This window comes from Rhodnius prolixus, unplaced genomic scaffold (assembly GCF_049639745.1).
Source record: "Rhodnius prolixus isolate KJV_2025 unplaced genomic scaffold, Rpr scaffold_1, whole genome shotgun sequence".
In the NCBI taxonomy this organism is placed as follows: domain Eukaryota; kingdom Metazoa; phylum Arthropoda; class Insecta; order Hemiptera; family Reduviidae; genus Rhodnius; species Rhodnius prolixus.
The window spans coordinates 59,179,687-59,198,759 of NW_027411581.1; the positions used below are offsets into that span (position 1 = coordinate 59,179,687).

Sequence of the window (19,073 nt, forward strand, 5' to 3'; positions counted from 1 at the left end):
CCTAACTCTGGGTAATGTGGGAAAATCAAAAATTTGCGCGAATTAAATCACACATTTCTGTCGGCGGCAAGTAACAGAAAGTATTTATCATTGTAGATACAATCGCCCAAACAACGAATGTGTTTTCGTTTTTAAATCTGGAAAATGCTAAGAAAGTAAATTTAAAATTTATTCATGTAGTTATTTACCGACCATCTAATTAGATTCAAAAGATTTATTGAATTCACTTTTAATTTACTTATCACAGTTCGAAACATGTCCAAAATGTAATTTATTACTTGAAGATACGGTTTTGTTGTATTAATTTTTACTCCTATCTAAGAACTTAACAAAAAACTTTCTTCACGCGTGGGTTAACTTTCTTTGACATAACTTCCATTTATTTTTAAAGGAACTTCTCATAATTCTCATTCAAAGAAGAGAAGTATCTGGGAACAGTTTTCTTTTCCAGTGATACATAAAGTTTTTATTTTAATTTGTTTCATTTATTTATTTATTTATTTTTATTTTGACAATGTAGTTTGTTTTGAACTCCTACTCGATGTTCTGTGAAAGTTCCCAACTTACATTTTCTTTTTTATTGTTGCATGGAAGTGAAATCTCAGTTTAAATTTATTAAGTTGGAAGAAAAAGCCCAGATAAAGAGTCTTGAAAGCACAGATCGCCAATGTCAGGCGATTCAGGGTGGTATCCTGATGGATCCAAAACGTTAGAAGGATGGAAGCTAGAAAGTACGTCATTTGATGTGGGTCTCCTGATACTAGTAGTGTACCCACTGTCTTCCAACGGTGATGCACAATCTAAGTAACGTACTTGTGCTTCATAATCATAAACAACGGTATCTACTGCTTTCTTCCAACAATTCCACCACCTTAGCACACTCTTCCAAGATATTAACACCAATATTGTGAAAAGGTTTGAGAAATAATGTTTTATACAATTTAAATATAAGGCAGATAAAACTTGCTTGTAATGTCCAAAAGCAAAAAAGTGCTCTAAGGGAATGTGTTGAACTTTTAATGAATTTATTATATCCCCTAATCATTTCAGATTCTAAATTTTGAGAAATTATTAAACCAAATTTCAAATAGTCAAGATCACTACTAAGAGTGTATATATTTATCACAAGTACCCTTGGTGAGTTTTGTGTTTCATCCTTTTCACCAACCCTTTACCCAAAAGAGATACCTGTTTTTAATTTCAGAAGGGCGAGACAACTAAAAAGAGATGGACTCTAGAATTCTTCTTCTTTTTTTTTTTTTTTTAAAAAAAGGCTTCAACGAGCGTGTCAAGAGAAATTTTCTACAACTCTTCCAGACTCCACTTAAATAATAACCACATTAAGGCCAATAACCATTAGAAGCTGTTGACCGGAGATCAGTATTTTTCATTTCCTTTAAAACAGAGAAAGAAATCAATCGTTAGAAACGATACAGAGGTGAGACAAATCGATAATGGAGAACTTAGTTATTAAATGCACTATTGGAAAGCTTCAGTACATTCTCTATTTTCTGATAGAGGCGAGCATTAATGATAAGTTGAATTTCTAGATCTGTAACTACAAGTTTATAATAATTAACTTTAATTATTTTGAGTAATACGTGGGTAAGTAATATTTTCTTTCATTTTTCCCCAATTAATGGAAAGAATGTTTAAAATTTAAATAGAACCAGTAAACAAGAGCGACAATACTGAATATAAACAATTCAGAAAATGTTTATTAAACAGTTTCAATTTATAAATTTTGCCAATAAATAAGAATTTTTGAGGCTTTTGAGAGATGGATATGCATATATTACAAAAAAATAGTTAATAGGTCTAGAGTTTGAAGTATGGTATGTGCCAGATTACTTCAGTAAATTAAAGCAACCTAATCACTAGTTTATCACGTTCAGTTATATAAACAATTTCCATAAAATTGTTATTAGTGGGATATTTGGCAATTAGAAATGTAATATCTATAGCAAGAAAAAGTCTTGCGAGTATGTGTACCAGAATTTTTCCGCAATTAGAAGTCCAAGATCAACTGTACATTGTAAGAAGAGTAGTTAATCTATCGTTCCAAAGCTGCACAGCACAGAATGTTTTATAATCTACAAATAGAATATTATGTAAATATAATACTTCTAAATTAGTGAGATGAAGTAACATACTTCATCGATTTACTGCACTTTAGGTCAGAGAATAAGAACAAATTTAAACAAAACATTTCACAAAAAAAGTGTTCCACTTCTCCCAGATAGTGGTTTAAAATTGTGAAAGCCGTTATTTTTCTATGATTGAAAAATGTATTTAGTTTTAGTTTTAATTTATTTTCAAAACGTCTGGCGATGTCTAACTGAACTGAAGAAATAGACAGGAGAGATGTTTTACTAAAGTTGACCGCTATAACAAACAAACCAAAATGACCTGACATTTCAATAGAGGAAGAGTTAACTGCTTCAGGGCACACTAACAAAAACTTTCACCATCATGTTACTTGAGCGTTAGTGTACTCCTTTTAAATGCAACCATCAGCAGCTGTACGTACCGTGCTTAGTATTTACCCAGACAAACACACCCAGACATTTACAGCTTGTCTTCTAATAGACCATGACTGCGCTTCCTTTTCTCCTCAATCTAGACACATCAATGTCATTCCGCATTTGTTGGCGATTATATAGAAATACGGTATACAAAAAAACTAGTCTAGTTTTGAAGATTTGTACAGAATATCAGTAGAAATAAAATCTAATTATTCACAATATAATTTCCTACCCTACAAGAAAAGTTATTTTATTCCTTAAAAAGTTTTATTTTATGCTGACTTTTTGAATTATTCTAGATGATTGCAACAATACAGAAGGAACAGAAGAATATGAAAGCAAAAAGAGATTACAAATATTAAAATAAAAAAACCCAAAACCTGGGATGCAAGCCCTAATACATAAGTGCCAATATTTAAGTTGAATTTATGCACTTATATAATACAGCACAAGTTTGTGCTGCCATTTACATAAACTCTAAGAATAAGCACAAAAAATTAAAATAAAACAGTAGAATAAAATAAACATACCCATAACATATAAACATTACGTAGTACAGTTTTACAACAAAAAGCTGAGATGTGTAAATAGGAAGAGAATGAATTAACTTCTTAAGAAATAAATAAAAATACATTACAATAACAGGTGATGAGTTTCCAAGGTTGAAAGACATTGTAATTATCAGGTTTATAAAAAGATCACACGATTTTTTAACTCTAATTAAGAACGAAAAAAAAAAAATTGTTTTAAACTATTTGTCTTTCCATTTTTCTAGTCTAATTCTAGAGAAATAATCTTTGAAAACAGCCGCAACCATTTCGCATAAGTTGAATAATTATAGAGGACAAACAAAAAGTCAATGAAAACATTCTTTTTTTCATTGATACTCTGGTGTTAGTTTGCAAATATTTGTTACAGTGTTATTGTTAATTAATAAAGTGATGGATTTCATTAAGTAGATTTAGCATCATTCACTTTCTTCTTTACCATGTGCCACATAGTTGGTTTAAGAAAATTCTAAAATAGTCGATCTATTTGAAAATAATATTGTCATGTTAAGCTCGCACCTTAACCACTATTCATACCATTTCTGACAAAGCGACTCCTTAACTTTTGTTGTTTTATTTCCTCTTCACAGCTTAAATCAAAAATTCGATGATGATATGAGAAGTATATACTACTACCAAAAATTCGATGATGATATGAGAAGTATATACTACTACCAAAAATTCGATGATGATATGAGAAGTATATACTACTACCAAAAATTCGATGATGATATGAGAAGTATATACTACTACCAAAAATTCGATGATGATATGAGAAGTATATACTACTACCAAAAATTCGATGATGATATGAGAAGTATATACTACTACCAAAAATTCGATGATGATATGAGAAGTATATACTACTACCAAAAATTCGATGATGATATGAGAAGTATATACTACTACCAAAAATTCGATGATGATATGAGAAGTATATACTACTACCAAAAATTCGATGATGATATGAGAAGTATATACTACTACCAAAAATTCGATGATGATATGAGAAGTATATACTACTACCAAAAATTCGATGATGATATGAGAAGTATATACTACTACCAAAAATTCGATGATGATATGAGAAGTATATACTACTACCAAAAATTCGATGATGATATGAGAAGTATATACTACTACCAAAAATTCGATGATGATATGAGAAGTATATACTACTACCAAAAATTCGATGATGATATGAGAAGTATATACTACTACCAAAAATTCGATGATGATATGAGAAGTATATACTACTACCAAAAATTCGATGATGATATGAGAAGTATATACTACTACCAAAAATTCGATGATGATATGAGAAGTATATACTACTACCAAAAATTCGATGATGATATGAGAAGTATATACTACTACCAAAAATTCGATGATGATATGAGAAGTATATACTACTACCAAAAATTCGATGATGATATGAGAAGTATATACTACTACCAAAAATTCGATGATGATATGAGAAGTATATACTACTACCAAAAATTCGATGATGATATGAGAAGTATATACTACTACCAAAAATTCGATGATGATATGAGAAGTATATACTACTACCAAAAATTCGATGATGATATGAGAAGTATATACTACTACCAAAAATTCGATGATGATATGAGAAGTATATACTACTACCAAAAAATGAATTTTCCACATTTCTTTCAGTGTTTTTCAAATAATAGCTAGGTTTGGATCTACAGTTTAAGGAATGTTTCAACTGTAACTTACAAAATTATACATTATTTATGGATTTTATGATCTGTTGCCTGTTTTAGGAACGTCCTGCGGATTGGAAGCCAATTAAGGAGCTCCTGGCATTTGTCCGATGCGACAACATCGACTGTATCCTAATTATCTCGGTACAAAGAGGGTTTAAAAAAAGAAAAGAAGTTTAACTAGAAAGCAAAATCTATTTAGTACGCAATACTTTCTCGTGTGAGGAATACCAAAAAATAAGCTTCGCTGGATGATGGCCTTTTAAAAAAGAAAAAGAAAATAACTTACAAATTACAAAATGAAAAGTAAAATTTTTTAAAAAATTATAGTGCCTTTCACTAAAAGCAATGAGGTTAAATATCAATTCTCTAGTTGTATAAATTTTAATATTAAACTCGTACGGTTGAATTGTACTGTAATAATAAAGCAAAAAAGAAAACAGTTGCAAAATTCAAAACAATAATTATTTCAAACTATATAACTACTTTATTATATGAATGATTCGTTCAATCGACAGTTATGAAAAAAATCGGTAACAATATATTACAACACAGCCAAGAGGAAGGTTTGAATTAAACACGTTAAATTATTATGAAATATTCTTTCACCGCACAAGCCTCAAAAAGTGGTTATTTTTGTCGTTACTCAGTGTGCCTTCGTTATTGGTTACAATTTGTTTTCTTTCATAAAAGCATTGAATATAATTTTAATTTTTTTATTGAAAATAGAACACTTAGAAAAGAGGTAACAGTATCTGCTTAAATAATGTCTTACAGCGGTTATTTGTGTAACAAGAACACTGGATGTGATACATTTCTGCGCGAGTGCAAATATGATCCGAAGGAGTAAAATTTTCACACTTGAACGACAAACCACTTCCGCAGGTTTCACAAACAATATTTTTTTCTAGAGGCCAACAAAGATATTTTAATAAAATTTTAATTATATCGACAAAACGTAATGGTACATTGTTTGGTGTATTCTCTGTGGTTTACCTTAGAGTGATGAATCTATTTTAGTTTTGTACAACATTTGTCGGTATTTATTTTGCATCTTCAAAATTTAAAAAGATCATTAGAACATGAATTTAAAATGAAATTACTTCAGCACTGAAAATTCAAGAAGACAGATTTAACATGCATGTAATAATTCCAACAATGAGTATGATAAAAAAAGTATTCATACCTTTTTTTTTTTTAATATAAAAAAGTACCAGAAATTTGATTTACAAAGCAATCCACTTACTTCATCCTAAAATGGATATTAATTGAAAAAATTTTTGAGATAATATTCTCTGAGAAAAAATTCAAAGCAAAGTGAATAATAGCATCTTATCCCTGACATCAAAAGAAATCCTGAAAATCACAGAAAACTTACCAAATAAAAAGATGTCAAAAATCACTCAAAACGGAATCATTGTCCATAAAAAAATTATTTTTTTTTTGCTAAATCCAAAAAATCAATCAGCTTTTGTAAGCTGAACCGACTTGCTTCGTTGTTTACAGTAACACTGGGTCGATAATTCATTTTTCTACTAATGATTAGATAACGTTCCTTAATTTTCTCAGTAAATTAAATAGACAATTGTTAAATGTTTTGCAGATTGTTTCTACGATGTAATGCCGCGCAATATGGCAATACGCAGTGATTAGAAGATACTTCAGAGACCTAATTCGTTGATTATTTTAGTAATAATTAGTTAATAAGACGTTAAAATATTCTCCCAAACAATGGAAATATCACATCTTTTCAACCACTTTCAAGATTCTTAGCAAACATAAGAAACTCAATAATTATTTGTAATTTAATTTATTACTACTTCTGACATAAGTCATAAGCAGAGAAGTACTCGTACTAATAGAGGACTTATGAAATTGGTTGTAAAACTTGCAAGATTTGAGTTCTAAAATTCTAACGCTTTAGTCATAGCATTCCTCTTATAACACCCTTCTATAATTCATAAAATGCGTTCAAACTTAATGGTAACGCCAGTTAAAGTAGTAACAAAATGAATACTGACGACAGACGTGAAAGTTAGGCAAGTAGAGCTGTTTGTTTTCTTTTCTGCAAACTTTAAATTTAAAAATTTAATAATTAACTGATAAAAAGACAAAAGAGCTGACAATTATTGTACCTGCGATTATGAAACGTTTTCGAATAACTAAACGGCTGCTAAATAACGTTTTTCTCACCTACTCCTAAATTAACATTAATATTATTCTCTCCTCTAATTTCATTTATTTGTAAAATATTAAATTTTACTTGGTTTAATTGTCAATATTTACACAACCGTAATTCCCTTCATGAATGAACTTTTGAACCATGATTTTCTCTTAAATGATTTATTTATCTATCCCTTTTTTATTTTTTTATAATTGTACCAAGTAACTTATTATGTCTAACAGAAACTTGATTGGATGGAAACATCTCACAACAACAATTGTGGTACACTTCAAGAATTTAGTGTAATTACCGGTGCAGTTGTGATGCAATTTATCCACATATTTCTATAAAGTCTTGACATTATTTTTCTTTTTTTTTCTGTTTAAGAATTCGCCCATATATAGGTGGTATGGCCTCCAGAAGTCTGAAGCGACCATTCAAGCTCAAATAGCTATCTTCGCTTATGGTTTGATGATTAGTGTTACAATAAAATTGAGGTTATTAACCGCTTAAGTGTTAAGGGTTTTATTAAAAAAATATATATTGATTTTATTTTACTTACATTAGCCTAAAGTTGTAACATTGCACTACTCACATTTCCCTTATTTTAATTTTGCAAATATTAATTTTCTTTAAGTGTAAATAAATGAGTAATTTTGTTTTCAAAATTAAATTTTGTACCGAACTGTACTATACTTTTTCTGTGTCTATTTCTCAATAAATGAAAACCGCAGGGCACCCAAAATTGATGTGTTCTGGTTCCATTATCTCATCTGGTACTAAACTTTTGATCAAAATTCCTTTACCGAAGGGCACATTTACTGAAGATAATCTCCGTTTTTCACGATTTTCTCAACATTTTAACACAAATGTATTATTATTTTTCATTTATTTATTTATTTTTGTTTTTTCTGAGAGAGAGTTTTGAGGGATCTGCTATTTTCAGCAAAGTAAGTACCTATTCAGGGCAATACAGGAACACTAATACAATTGTATCCTTCTGGACCATTTTAATTTTATAAATAAAATTATTTCCTCTACTTACTAAACCCACTACACCAAAAATCAATGATTAAATAGGACCCCGAGCGCTACAATTTCAAGGTAATTTAACAAATGTCAAACATTCCTTGATCGAACATCAATAGTAAAAAAATATTTCATAAAAAAAAAAAAAAAAAAACTCAGGTTTACTCCCGAATCTATCTAGAAGAACCTCGTTCAACAATTGAAACAACTCGATAAAAAAAAAAAAATGCCAGCAAAAAGACAAGTTCAATACATATTAAAATATCAACCTTAAATATGTAAAGTTTGCAGGTTCAAAAAGAAAACTACATCTAATTGGTTCATTTTGGTCAGAAACCTAAAAGCTGTGGGGTCGCTGGTTAAAAAACTGTACTTAAATGAATTTAACTTCTTTCAAATCATTGCACTTGACTAGAAGAAAAACCTGAAACTATTAATAATAATAGTTTTTCTAAATATTTAACTTCCGCTTTATTAAACAAAATAATTCTTTCCATTGACTGTAAAAATATTACACGCTAATTAATACATTCTACTTAATCACTCAGGTGAAAAAGTGATTGTAGAAAAAATTTCTAAAAGAAATAAAAACTAAATCATAATTTATAATAAACAAGTTCAAAAACCTCAAACAATAAGAGAACAATCCTTCGTTGAATTTTACCGGCCATAGTTGAAGAATCATCACGTTTCCCTTATTTCTGGCCGGTTTAGAATGTTAATCTGTCTATTTATGGCCAGTATACCTCTACTAACCGAAATATGACTCGGGTAAGCGTCGACTCCCGAATTGGGCTTTCCCTTCAGTCTCATAGCTGTCCGAAAATCTCTTAGAGTCACTAATTATGCTGCCTAAATTATTTTTTAAACAAATGGCAATAAATAATCTCATTTACAAACTGTTTTGCTTCCTAAATGAAGTAATAGTTCAAAAATGAAATTAATGCATTTACCTCTGTAACAAACAACCACTTCTTCCTCCGAAAGTGCGCCCCAGTTGCGATCTAGTAGCGAATTTCATGTATTATTTACAATATTTATGTTTTGTTTACCATTTTTTCGCATCGGATGCCTAATTTCAACAGTAGAACAGTGAAGATTTTGGCGGAAATCTGATAAAAAAAACGAAGATAGTATAAATGGCCCTGTACTTACATTCCGCTCCTGACTTGGTACATAAATGAATGTTCAAAGAAGAAATTTCAATCTTTCCAGTCAAACTAAACGGAAATTCCTTATTATTCCATTAACTTTGCGATTGTAACTTCAAATTCGGGCGAACCTGTATTTACATTCCACCCTTGACTTGGTAAATGAATGTTCAAAGCAGAAATCTCAATCTTTACAGGCAAACTAGACGGAAATTCCTTATTTTTCCATTAATTTTGCAATTGTAACTTCAAATTCGGGCGACCCTGTATTTACATTCCACCCTTGACTTGGTAAATGAATGTTCAAAGCAGAAATCTCAATCTTTACAGGCAAACTAGACGGAAATTCCTTATTTTTCCATTAATTTTGCAATTGTAACTTCAAATTCGGGCGACCCTGTATTTACATTCCACTCTTGACTTGGTAAATGAATGTTCAAAGCAGAAATCTCAATCTTTACAGGCAAACTAGACGGAAATTCCTTATTTTTCCATTAATTTTGCAATTGTAACTTCAAATTCGGGCGGCCCTGTATTTACATTCCACCCTTGACTTGGTAAATGAATGTTCAAAGCAGAAATCTCAATCATTCCACTCAAACTAGACGAAAATTCCTTATTTTTCCATTAAGTTTGCAATTGTAACTTCTAATTCGAGCAGCCCTGTACTTACATTCCACTCCTGGCTTGGTAATTGAATGTTCAAAGCAAAAATCTCAATCATTCCACTCAATCTAGACGGAAATTCCTTATTGTTCCATTAACTTTGCAATTGTAACTTTAAATTCTGGAAGGGCCTGTATTTACATTCCACCCTTGACTTGGTAAATGAATGTTCAAAGCAGAAATCTCAATCTTTCCAGGCAAACTAGACGGAAATTCCTTATTTTTCCATTAACATTGCGATTGTAACTTCAAATTCGGGCGATACTGTATTTACATTCCACCCTTGACTTGGTAATTGAATGTTCAAAGCAAAAATTTCAATCATTCCACTCAATCTAGACGGAAATTCCTTATTGTTCCATTAACTTTGCAATTGTAACTTTAAATTCTGGAAGGCCCTGTATTTACATTCCACCCTTGACTTGGTAAATGAATGTTCAAAGCAGAAATCTCAATTATTCCAGGCAAACTAGACGGAAATTCCTTATTTTTCCATTAACTTTGCGATCGTAATTTCAAATTCGGGCGGCCCTGTATTTACATTCCACCCTTTACTTTTGAAATGAATGTTCAAAGCCGAAATCTCAATCTTTACAGGCAAACTAGACGGAAATTCCTTATTTTTCCATTAACTTTGCGATCGTAATTTCAAATTCGGGCGGCTCTGTATTTACATTCCACCCTTTACTTTTGAAATGAATGTTCAAAGCCGAAATCTCAACTATTCCAGTCAAACTAGACGGAAAGAACCATTCAGTTTTCAAAATTGCACTTGAATACGGAAGAAAAAAACATTAAGTACATTATTGTCAACCAGGAAGTAAATAAATAGAAATGTCTAGTATTATTTTTATAGCCTCAAAGATCTAAACGTTTTAAATGAAGCCTAATCTTTACTATTAACAGATGTAAGTTAAATTTTATGACCAAAATGATTCCAATAAACCTCACAACAATACAGTGTATATTTAATATAAATATATAGCTGACCTTGCATTCCTTGGAGAACATTGTAAGAAAAATATAAAATAGTTAACGAGGCTATTTCTTCATAACGGTAACTTGAAGAAGAAGAAGGGTTGTGGGTCAAAACGTGCATAACGCTTGTCGTCTTTTTTTTTCTCCGCTTCAAGTCGTAACACGTAGGAGTCAAGCAGCGTTCGAGTGTATAATGTCTGTTTCCTCTTTATGAGCAGAACATGAAGCATTCTGAGAAGAAACAATAAAAGTGTGGTTGACATTATTAACTTCTGAGTAGTTCAAAGTGAAGCAAGCCTTGATATTCTTATTCTCTCATGTGGACCAAACACTGACATTTTTAATTAAGCTATGAATTCATAGCTACCAAGTTTTTTTATGTTAATTTATAATGTAAAAGAATCAGTATCTTGTAAAATTTGCGAAAAAGAGTTTTCAAAGGAATACATGTTGTGGAGTCCTATACATAAATTAAACAAAAAGACTCTTTTAGGTATTCTGTTTTGATACAATTATCGCTTCAGATAATAAAGTTTAACTCAAAATCTGTCGTCTGAAATTGCGACTTTTTGATAAAATACACACTTAAATGCTTTCTAAAAACCATTAAATACTCAAAGGACCTAGTAATACTTTCTAAGAAAACCCGATACCGTACATTAATATTGATAACAGTAATATTTTCCTGCACCATTTAGTAAGAGAAAGTAACCATATCTAGAGGAATAATATTAAGATTAAACAATTTCGCAGGAATATTCTGAGGATTTTACTATTTTTGAGTGGCAGCTATATAATTAAACATTAATAAACCGGAAAAATACATTTCTAATATAGAAATCTTATCAGTTGATAGAATAAAAAGTTCCAGTGTCATTTCAGTTTCCTTATGTACACAAAGAAATAGAGCTATTGCTATTACTTTCCATGTTCATTTTCTCCATAATTCTTTGGTAATGTACGGTCATGCTGATTATCCAAAAATATATATTATATTTGAAATGTAGAGAAAGTTGGGGAAGAAAAAAAGATCGTGTGATTTAAGACTGGTTTTTAAAAAAAAAGTTAGGAAGTAAACGTAAATTATCTTAACCATTGTTCTTTTGGTTATAAGTAGTTGTCTAAATATAAATAAATGATACAGCTGTTAATGTATAAAAACTGTTTTCCTGATTTACTTATTTATTTATTTTTGCCTAAACATCAACGGGAGATGTACATATGTAGCACATTTATCAATCACATTATTTTATTACTTTACCATTCATCAGCTCATACCTCCTTTGTCCGCACCAAAATGATTATTTTTAATTCCTTTTTTTGTACCATATTTATGAGGGTAATTACCCCTACTACTGTTATTTACTTTTTTGCGCATTCATAACTGTTAGGGCTTCTCAGCTTTTCTACTCCAGGAACAAGATCCTCACAAACTGGGATATTCCACCTGTTCGGCATCGGACACAGTATTTTTTATAACAAGGTATGGTGGAGCGCTAGAAGATTAAATGGGTTTCATAGTTCCTGAATTAAAACATCACTCCGTTCGACAGCGAGGAGTATGGATCCTTGGTGATGTCATCCTTGTATATTCAACCAGTTTACCCAGAATGTAGTTGTAACATAGAAGTTTGTGACGAGCTTGGTATCGTAAGAACTCATTCATTTTATGTTTTCCTAGTTTATCTAATTACCTTTATTTTAAGTAAATAAATTAATAAATATAACGGAATTAACTTAGAATTATGCATATCTGGAACTCACAGTTCATTAGGAGCTTGAAACGGAAGCTAAAAAGTTGTTATTATACCCGCCCAAAGCACCCTAAATGACTAAAGAACACGGTCTTTTTTTTGCTTTGATTCAAATACAGAGAGCGTGACAGCCCCATACGTAATAACCATGGAGATATAATGATGTCAGGCAATAGTTGCCGGAATAATATATTCTGGATTAGGTATATGAGTAAAAATATCATCGGGCATAATGTACGCCAACAAATCGTGCTTTCACACAAAAGACAATAATAAAATTCTGGAATAAAGTAAAAGAAAACATTATAATAAAAAAATTATTGTGGTCTACTAACTCAGAGAACTGAGACTACTACTATGAAGAAAAAAAAACCTTAATATCCACTAAGAAGGTGGACTCAGACAAATAGGGGACATATGGAAAGGATGAATGTTTCTCCAGGCGCAAGTAATAAGGTAGACCAGGAGAGGCGAAAAGAATGCGCGTGAGATGAAAGATGTGGAGGAGGATCTACAAGGTTGGAGGTGGTGAACCTAAATGAAGCAATACTTTTGCGACGTAATTTAGAATCAACAAACAATCAAATATTTATAACTAAGACTTTTTCCAGATTTATTTATATATAAGGCGATTCAGTTTTTGCAATATTTATTACACTGGAAAAATTGGAAGGCAATACTGCCTTCTGGGTAGGAAAGTATCGCTCTGAGAACTATTCTCTTTTAGCTTCCGGTGTGAGAATGAATTTAAAGAACCAGCGGAACTAGCTGATTACAGTGACAGTGATGTCACAGGCTAATTAACATTTAGTTTTCTCTCTCTCATTGTAACGTTATTCCCCTAACAACGTAATTTCGCAAATAACGTGGTTTCCCAGCGAAAATTTTACACGATCTAATCAATTCTCAACAATCTTGGTACAGCTTACTAAATCATTATTAGAATCGCAGGCTACAGTACACCTTTCTGAATATTTTAAACCAAACTCATATCAATATTAGAAACCATATATCTGCAGCGAATTAGTGGCGTTGTTCTGAAGGATACCTTTCCATCTAAGTACCTGAAGCTTCAAAGCTGGAGACTGGAGAGATACATAATTTGAGCAACATGGGACATATGAGCCTATCACACATTAGTTGTCAATGGCTTTGTAACATAGATTAAAACATGTAAATTAGTATTTGGGTGAAATTTTTGCGAGAATGAAATTTGAATATTTCTTAAAATTTGAGCTACGGCGGTTTTATTAAAAGCGACTATAGTTGTCTTTATCTACCGGATTAATTCTTGCGAAAGAGAAACCATCGCATCAGAAGCATTTAAAATATAACTTATGCACCACTGCATTCAGTCAAGAATAACACTTATTATGTATAATCAAATGTATACTATTGTATCATCCTTAATTAATCCATCCAATATTGTTACTGAGGAATGATTGCCCATAATTGGTAAGTGCACTGAAATTGAAACATTTAATTATGAAACTTTCAAATGAGTACGTTCAGTAGAAGTTAAATGAATACAGAAAAGACAAAAGCTTTCTAGAATGCAGGAAGTTTATTCTAATCACATTCTCTTTGCAACTGTACGCTACTACAATTTATTATGTCCAAACTTTCATTTAATGGTTAGACTCCTTTAACAATCAGATTAACTTAAACAGAAAACATTTTTAAACAATAGTTGGGGTTTGAGGTTCTTTTTTTCTCTTAATAATGTATCGATATCTTAAGATCTATCAATCTAATCTTCAAAACTTCTTTCCATCCTGAGTTTTTATTTTACTCGAAAGATATTTTAAACTACATAAACATAACCCACAATGAGAGCAAACTTACCATTAATTGATCAAGTATTTTTTCAGAGATGCCTTTGTATGATACATTCCCCTTAACCCTCGTTAAAGAATGCATTGCAAATGTTATTATTTCGAACTTTGAGTTTTCAGCCGAGAAAACCAAATGTATGTTGCTCTCTAGATCAGCCAGCTGAGCTGTACAGTTAAGGTCTGAGAGCAAACACTAAAACAAATGTCCTTCAAATGCTAGAAATGTAAATTCACTCTAATGGCAAAATGGTAGATGAACTCAAGAAACAATAAGTAGTGAGGGAAGATTTTTCGCATTGAACAAGATCATAGTAAAAAGTAAATCTATAAAAAAAATGTGCAATTTATAGACATAAATTTGTACCTATCGTACTTATGATAGCGAGTCGAAGGCCCCTCTAAGTGAATAATAAAAGCCAACTCCTGGCGTAAAAAATGATTTATTGAGGAACACAGAAAAATAAGAAGAGATGCAACAAAAACGATCAAGAAAATTGCCCCTTAGAGTAAAATTATAGAAAAATCTCAGTTGCAATGGTATGGCCTCGATTAATCGAATACTTGAGCTAGGAGTACCGCAAAAAGTCTACGAGTGAGGATTTCGGAGAGGCGTCCAAGATAGAAATGAATTAAACAGAATCAAAGTGTGAGCAAATAATCGGGTAGCAAAGGAGTAGAATGGCTTAGAGCCATCTTAGTGACACTATTCTCAACTGCAACATTAGCTAAGTTTAAAATAGATCTTCATAAAAGGAGCAATTGTGGTTGTTTAGCATAAAAAAAATAGTTTCCACAAGTTAATTGCCAAAAAAGCCGATATAGCTTCCTTCAAATTATTCTGGCAACCCTTTCTTAATATGCCTGTCTGTCTTTTTTTAGGTGATGTAATGTTGTATTACATATTATCAAATAAATTAAATTCTTTTTGAAAATAAAACATTTTTTCAATAGTTCAATTTTCTTCCTAACTAAAAAAGGCAAGAGATGCAGTTGCTTCTTTTGCTATTTCAAAAGAATGCCATAAGAACCTACAATATTCGCATTTACAAACAACACGCCCCCAAAACATTTTAAATCACTTTACAATTCGCCAGAACTCTAAACTCGATTGCCAAAAGGTGATCGCATCTTCTCCTCTTTACCAAACTAGATAAAAGTTTACTAAATATTGATTGAAGTGCATCTTAAAGAATTTTTATTAGCTACCAAAAATTTTTGTCTAAAGGAATAGAATCCTGAAATAAAACCAAAATTTTTATTTGTTTAGAAACTTCTTGAGCTTCAACCAAACTTTGAAGTAAACATAAACATCCTATTGTTTTGTTTCTTACACCAGGTTATTACATATGTATGTTTAATTAAAAAAAAATCCTTCTTAATGGTTGGCCTCTTCCGAATTTCCAAAATGTTTACAAGACCAAGAAGTTTCGGCTAGAGCGGCTATCTTCAAATTCATACCATCAATTTAATGATTCAGCAATAAAGATTATTAGTTTTTTTTAATTTTTTTTTTTTTTTTGTTATAATGGGCAGGACTCTAAAAAGATGGTGATTTTAACTAAGTATCTTGATCATAATTGATGCATATTATTTTTCTCGAAATTACTTGTGCACAGTGAACATTAAATTCCTTTTATATTATAATTGTAAACCAAATTAGATCACCCATAATATAAATCTTGATGGTTAATCTTAAATATTTGATAAGTACCTATTTTTATAAAGTACAATCTACTAGGGTAGCCAAATTGGTACTTTAAATCATTTTTATAGTATAGGGTTTTTAATATAATAAGTTAAAATGTCTATGATATCACAAAAAAATGAATAATGGAAGGCAATTTTTTGTAATAAGAACGTACGTGATCAAATATAATAAAAATAATAGTTTTTTTAATAATATTTTTAGTGTACAATTATGAAAAACTACCATTTTGTCTTTTAATAAAATGTAATTTTAATCTTCCACATTCTAAAATTTTTCCAAAAAAACAAGTTTAACAATAAAAATTACCTATTTTAGCTACCTATGTAAGGAAAGATTAAATATCAGCAGTCGATATGCAACTAAAAAGAAAATAAAGGTTTTACAGACAATAAAAGGTTTCTCAGTCTAAATATTCACATAGAAAACTGATAAATATGCAATCTATTGCTTCAATAATATTGATAATTAGGTTTTCAATTTCGATCAAACTGCCTTCCAATCACGGTACTTCTGACTTCGACAGTAACAAAAATACCCTGGATCTTTAGCAAATGGTATCTAGGGTGAACAAATAGCGCGAAAATGATCGCAAAAATTCTAACTGTTTTGATTGTATTAAGTATCAAGGATTTTGCCAAAAACAACTTCAGTATTGTGCTGTTTCTTAAGTAATTTTCATATTTTTAAGGATTTTTTTTTTTTTTTTTAATTTCGTTTATAATGTAAGCTAATAAATCATCAGTATTTGAATAAGGTTTCTCTTCCTCTTTCTGAACACGATCTCAGTATAACTTCGTCTCCAGAAACAAACCTTGTTCGTTCACACACTGTCACAATTAGCTAAAAACATACTTATTTTTAATCTGGCCAAGAATCTCAAAATATATATTTCAATGATTACGTGAAGTTCAAAAATTTAGCAACAGTCACAGAAAGTAAAATAAATATAAGTAAGGTAAATAAAATGTCTCGAGGTTTTTTGTGTTTAGCGTAATATTTGTTAAAGGGAGTTTTTATAAATAACAAGGCATTGCAAAAGTATTAATATGTTAAAAAAAAAAAAAAAAAAAAACACTCAAGTCTTTGTTTGTTTATAAGCACTTATTAATCTTCATCAGGTTCTAAGTTTATATGATTCCCAAATTTCGCATACAATTGCGTTTTCAGATCCACCATTGCTAATGTTAGTTGGGCACTTTTGTTTTGAATAACTTTTATCTCATCAAGTATTTTTTCTTTTAATTCTGCAATGGATTTCTAAAAAAAAAAAAAAAGAAAAAAAATGGAGACAAAAATCAATTTTAAAGTCGAATCAAAAGTAAAATATATTTAATAAAGAAAAAGAGTAATTGATATTCACCTGTGTGTTTTCCAGATTTTGGAAAAGAAACACTTCACCAACTAAAAAAGGAATTTGTTCTGATTCATCCATTAATTCTAATTCTTCTACTGCATCTTCTAAATTTCTTAGTTCATTCTAAAGGAAATAAAACGTAATGATGATTAAATAAATACGTATAATGCCTTCTTTAGAAGAAAATTCATCTATCACAAATTAAAGAAAAATAATTATCTAAAAAGCAATTTAAATCATAACTCTGTTACTTTGTTTTAGAATAACTCTGTTCCAAATTGATTACTCTAAAGGAGACAAGTTAAGCGAAATTAAGACGCATTCGGTCTGCTAATATTTAGTACCGATTAAAAATAACGTTAATGGTTGGTTTAATTCAAAAAGCCTCCATCTCCTCTCATACGAAACTTCTGCGCGCTGTAACTTGAATAACATTGCTCTAGGCAAATCCTGCGAGTTCTTCGCTAAATAGCTACTGCAGGAGAGGAAATTCGTTATGAGTTTTTCCTGATTAGAAGTTTCTATCTACCTTCAGTTTTCTTTTGGGAATTTCCTTCTTAGAGAAATTGAAGAACCCACTTTTGACGCTCCTACAAATATCCTTGAGTAATAAAAAGAACAACTCTTACGTGGAATGCGTATGAATTTGATTTGTAAGATTATAGTTCACTTATTAACATACCCTAGTTCACCATCTATCGAATAGAGGCCATCGGTAGCGAAAACTAATCTCAACACCCCTGATTAGTAATAATAGCTGATAAGGAAAATGATTAAATAAATAGTAGCGCACTAGTCCTGCAAAAGTCTCGGGCTCTAGTCCAACTGGATTTCAATTAGGATTTTCATTCATTAGGATTTCAATTCGAAGGCAAATAACTTGTGCTCTCTAGGGATAAACAGGAAATTAAAGTATTAAAAGAGAAACTTGGTTATCTTACGGATTCTTACTCGGTAACTTTTCCCTTAATCAAACCAGTATGAAGTCACTAATGTTTAGTATTGTAAAAATATTCATAATTCAAGACAAATACTGGTGCAAATATCTCACTTTTTCTGACTAGAGGGGCCTCAAAACGGACGTTTTCCGGTAAAAACTATAAATCTAAAATCTGAACGATTGCAATACCTTTCTAATATTGTTAGAGAAAATTCAGCACCATTCCAGGAATTTTCTAATCCTGAAGAAGGTGCTACCCCATAACCTAATTTAAACACCATCTTTCTGATACATTTATCGATTCAAATCACTAAATATATTTAAATGTGCACATTAAATACATACACACCTGCTTATTCTTTAACTCCTCTTTGAGGTCCTCATTGCGAGCATTGTGCCTAGCAAATTTGTTAATCCTTTGTTGGTCTTCATAAGTTATATGAACGTCGGAGTCCTAATACAAAAAGTATCACTTATTAAAAGCAATTCTTAAACTATATATTTACATAATGTATATACTTACTGGCTGAAAAGTGCCTTTATTCGAATTAGCAGTCATAGTTCTTCAATGTTGTAGGCTATTGCAAAGTAAGGTTATTTTGTACTCTGAAAAGCAGTTTAAAAAGCAATTCGAACTTTCGGTATTTACATAAAATAAAACTAAGAACTATTATTTTATAATATATGTAAG

General features: G+C 30.7%; 1 protein-coding gene across 1 annotated transcript; it reads right to left on the reverse strand.

The window, feature by feature from the left end:
• Positions 1 to 16,246: 16,246 nt before the first annotated feature.
• Pfdn4 (prefoldin subunit 4) lies at positions 16,247 to 19,044 on the reverse strand. Its single transcript, XM_074119987.1, has 4 exons — positions 18,906 to 19,044; positions 18,732 to 18,836; positions 17,449 to 17,565; positions 16,247 to 17,345 (listed from the first exon to the last, which is right to left on the reverse strand). Exons 1-4 carry the CDS (start codon positions 18,939 to 18,941, stop codon positions 17,193 to 17,195), a joined length of 411 nt encoding a protein of 136 aa, XP_073976088.1. The 5' UTR covers positions 18,942 to 19,044; the 3' UTR covers positions 16,247 to 17,192.
• Between the last annotated feature and the right edge of the window lie 29 nt (positions 19,045 to 19,073).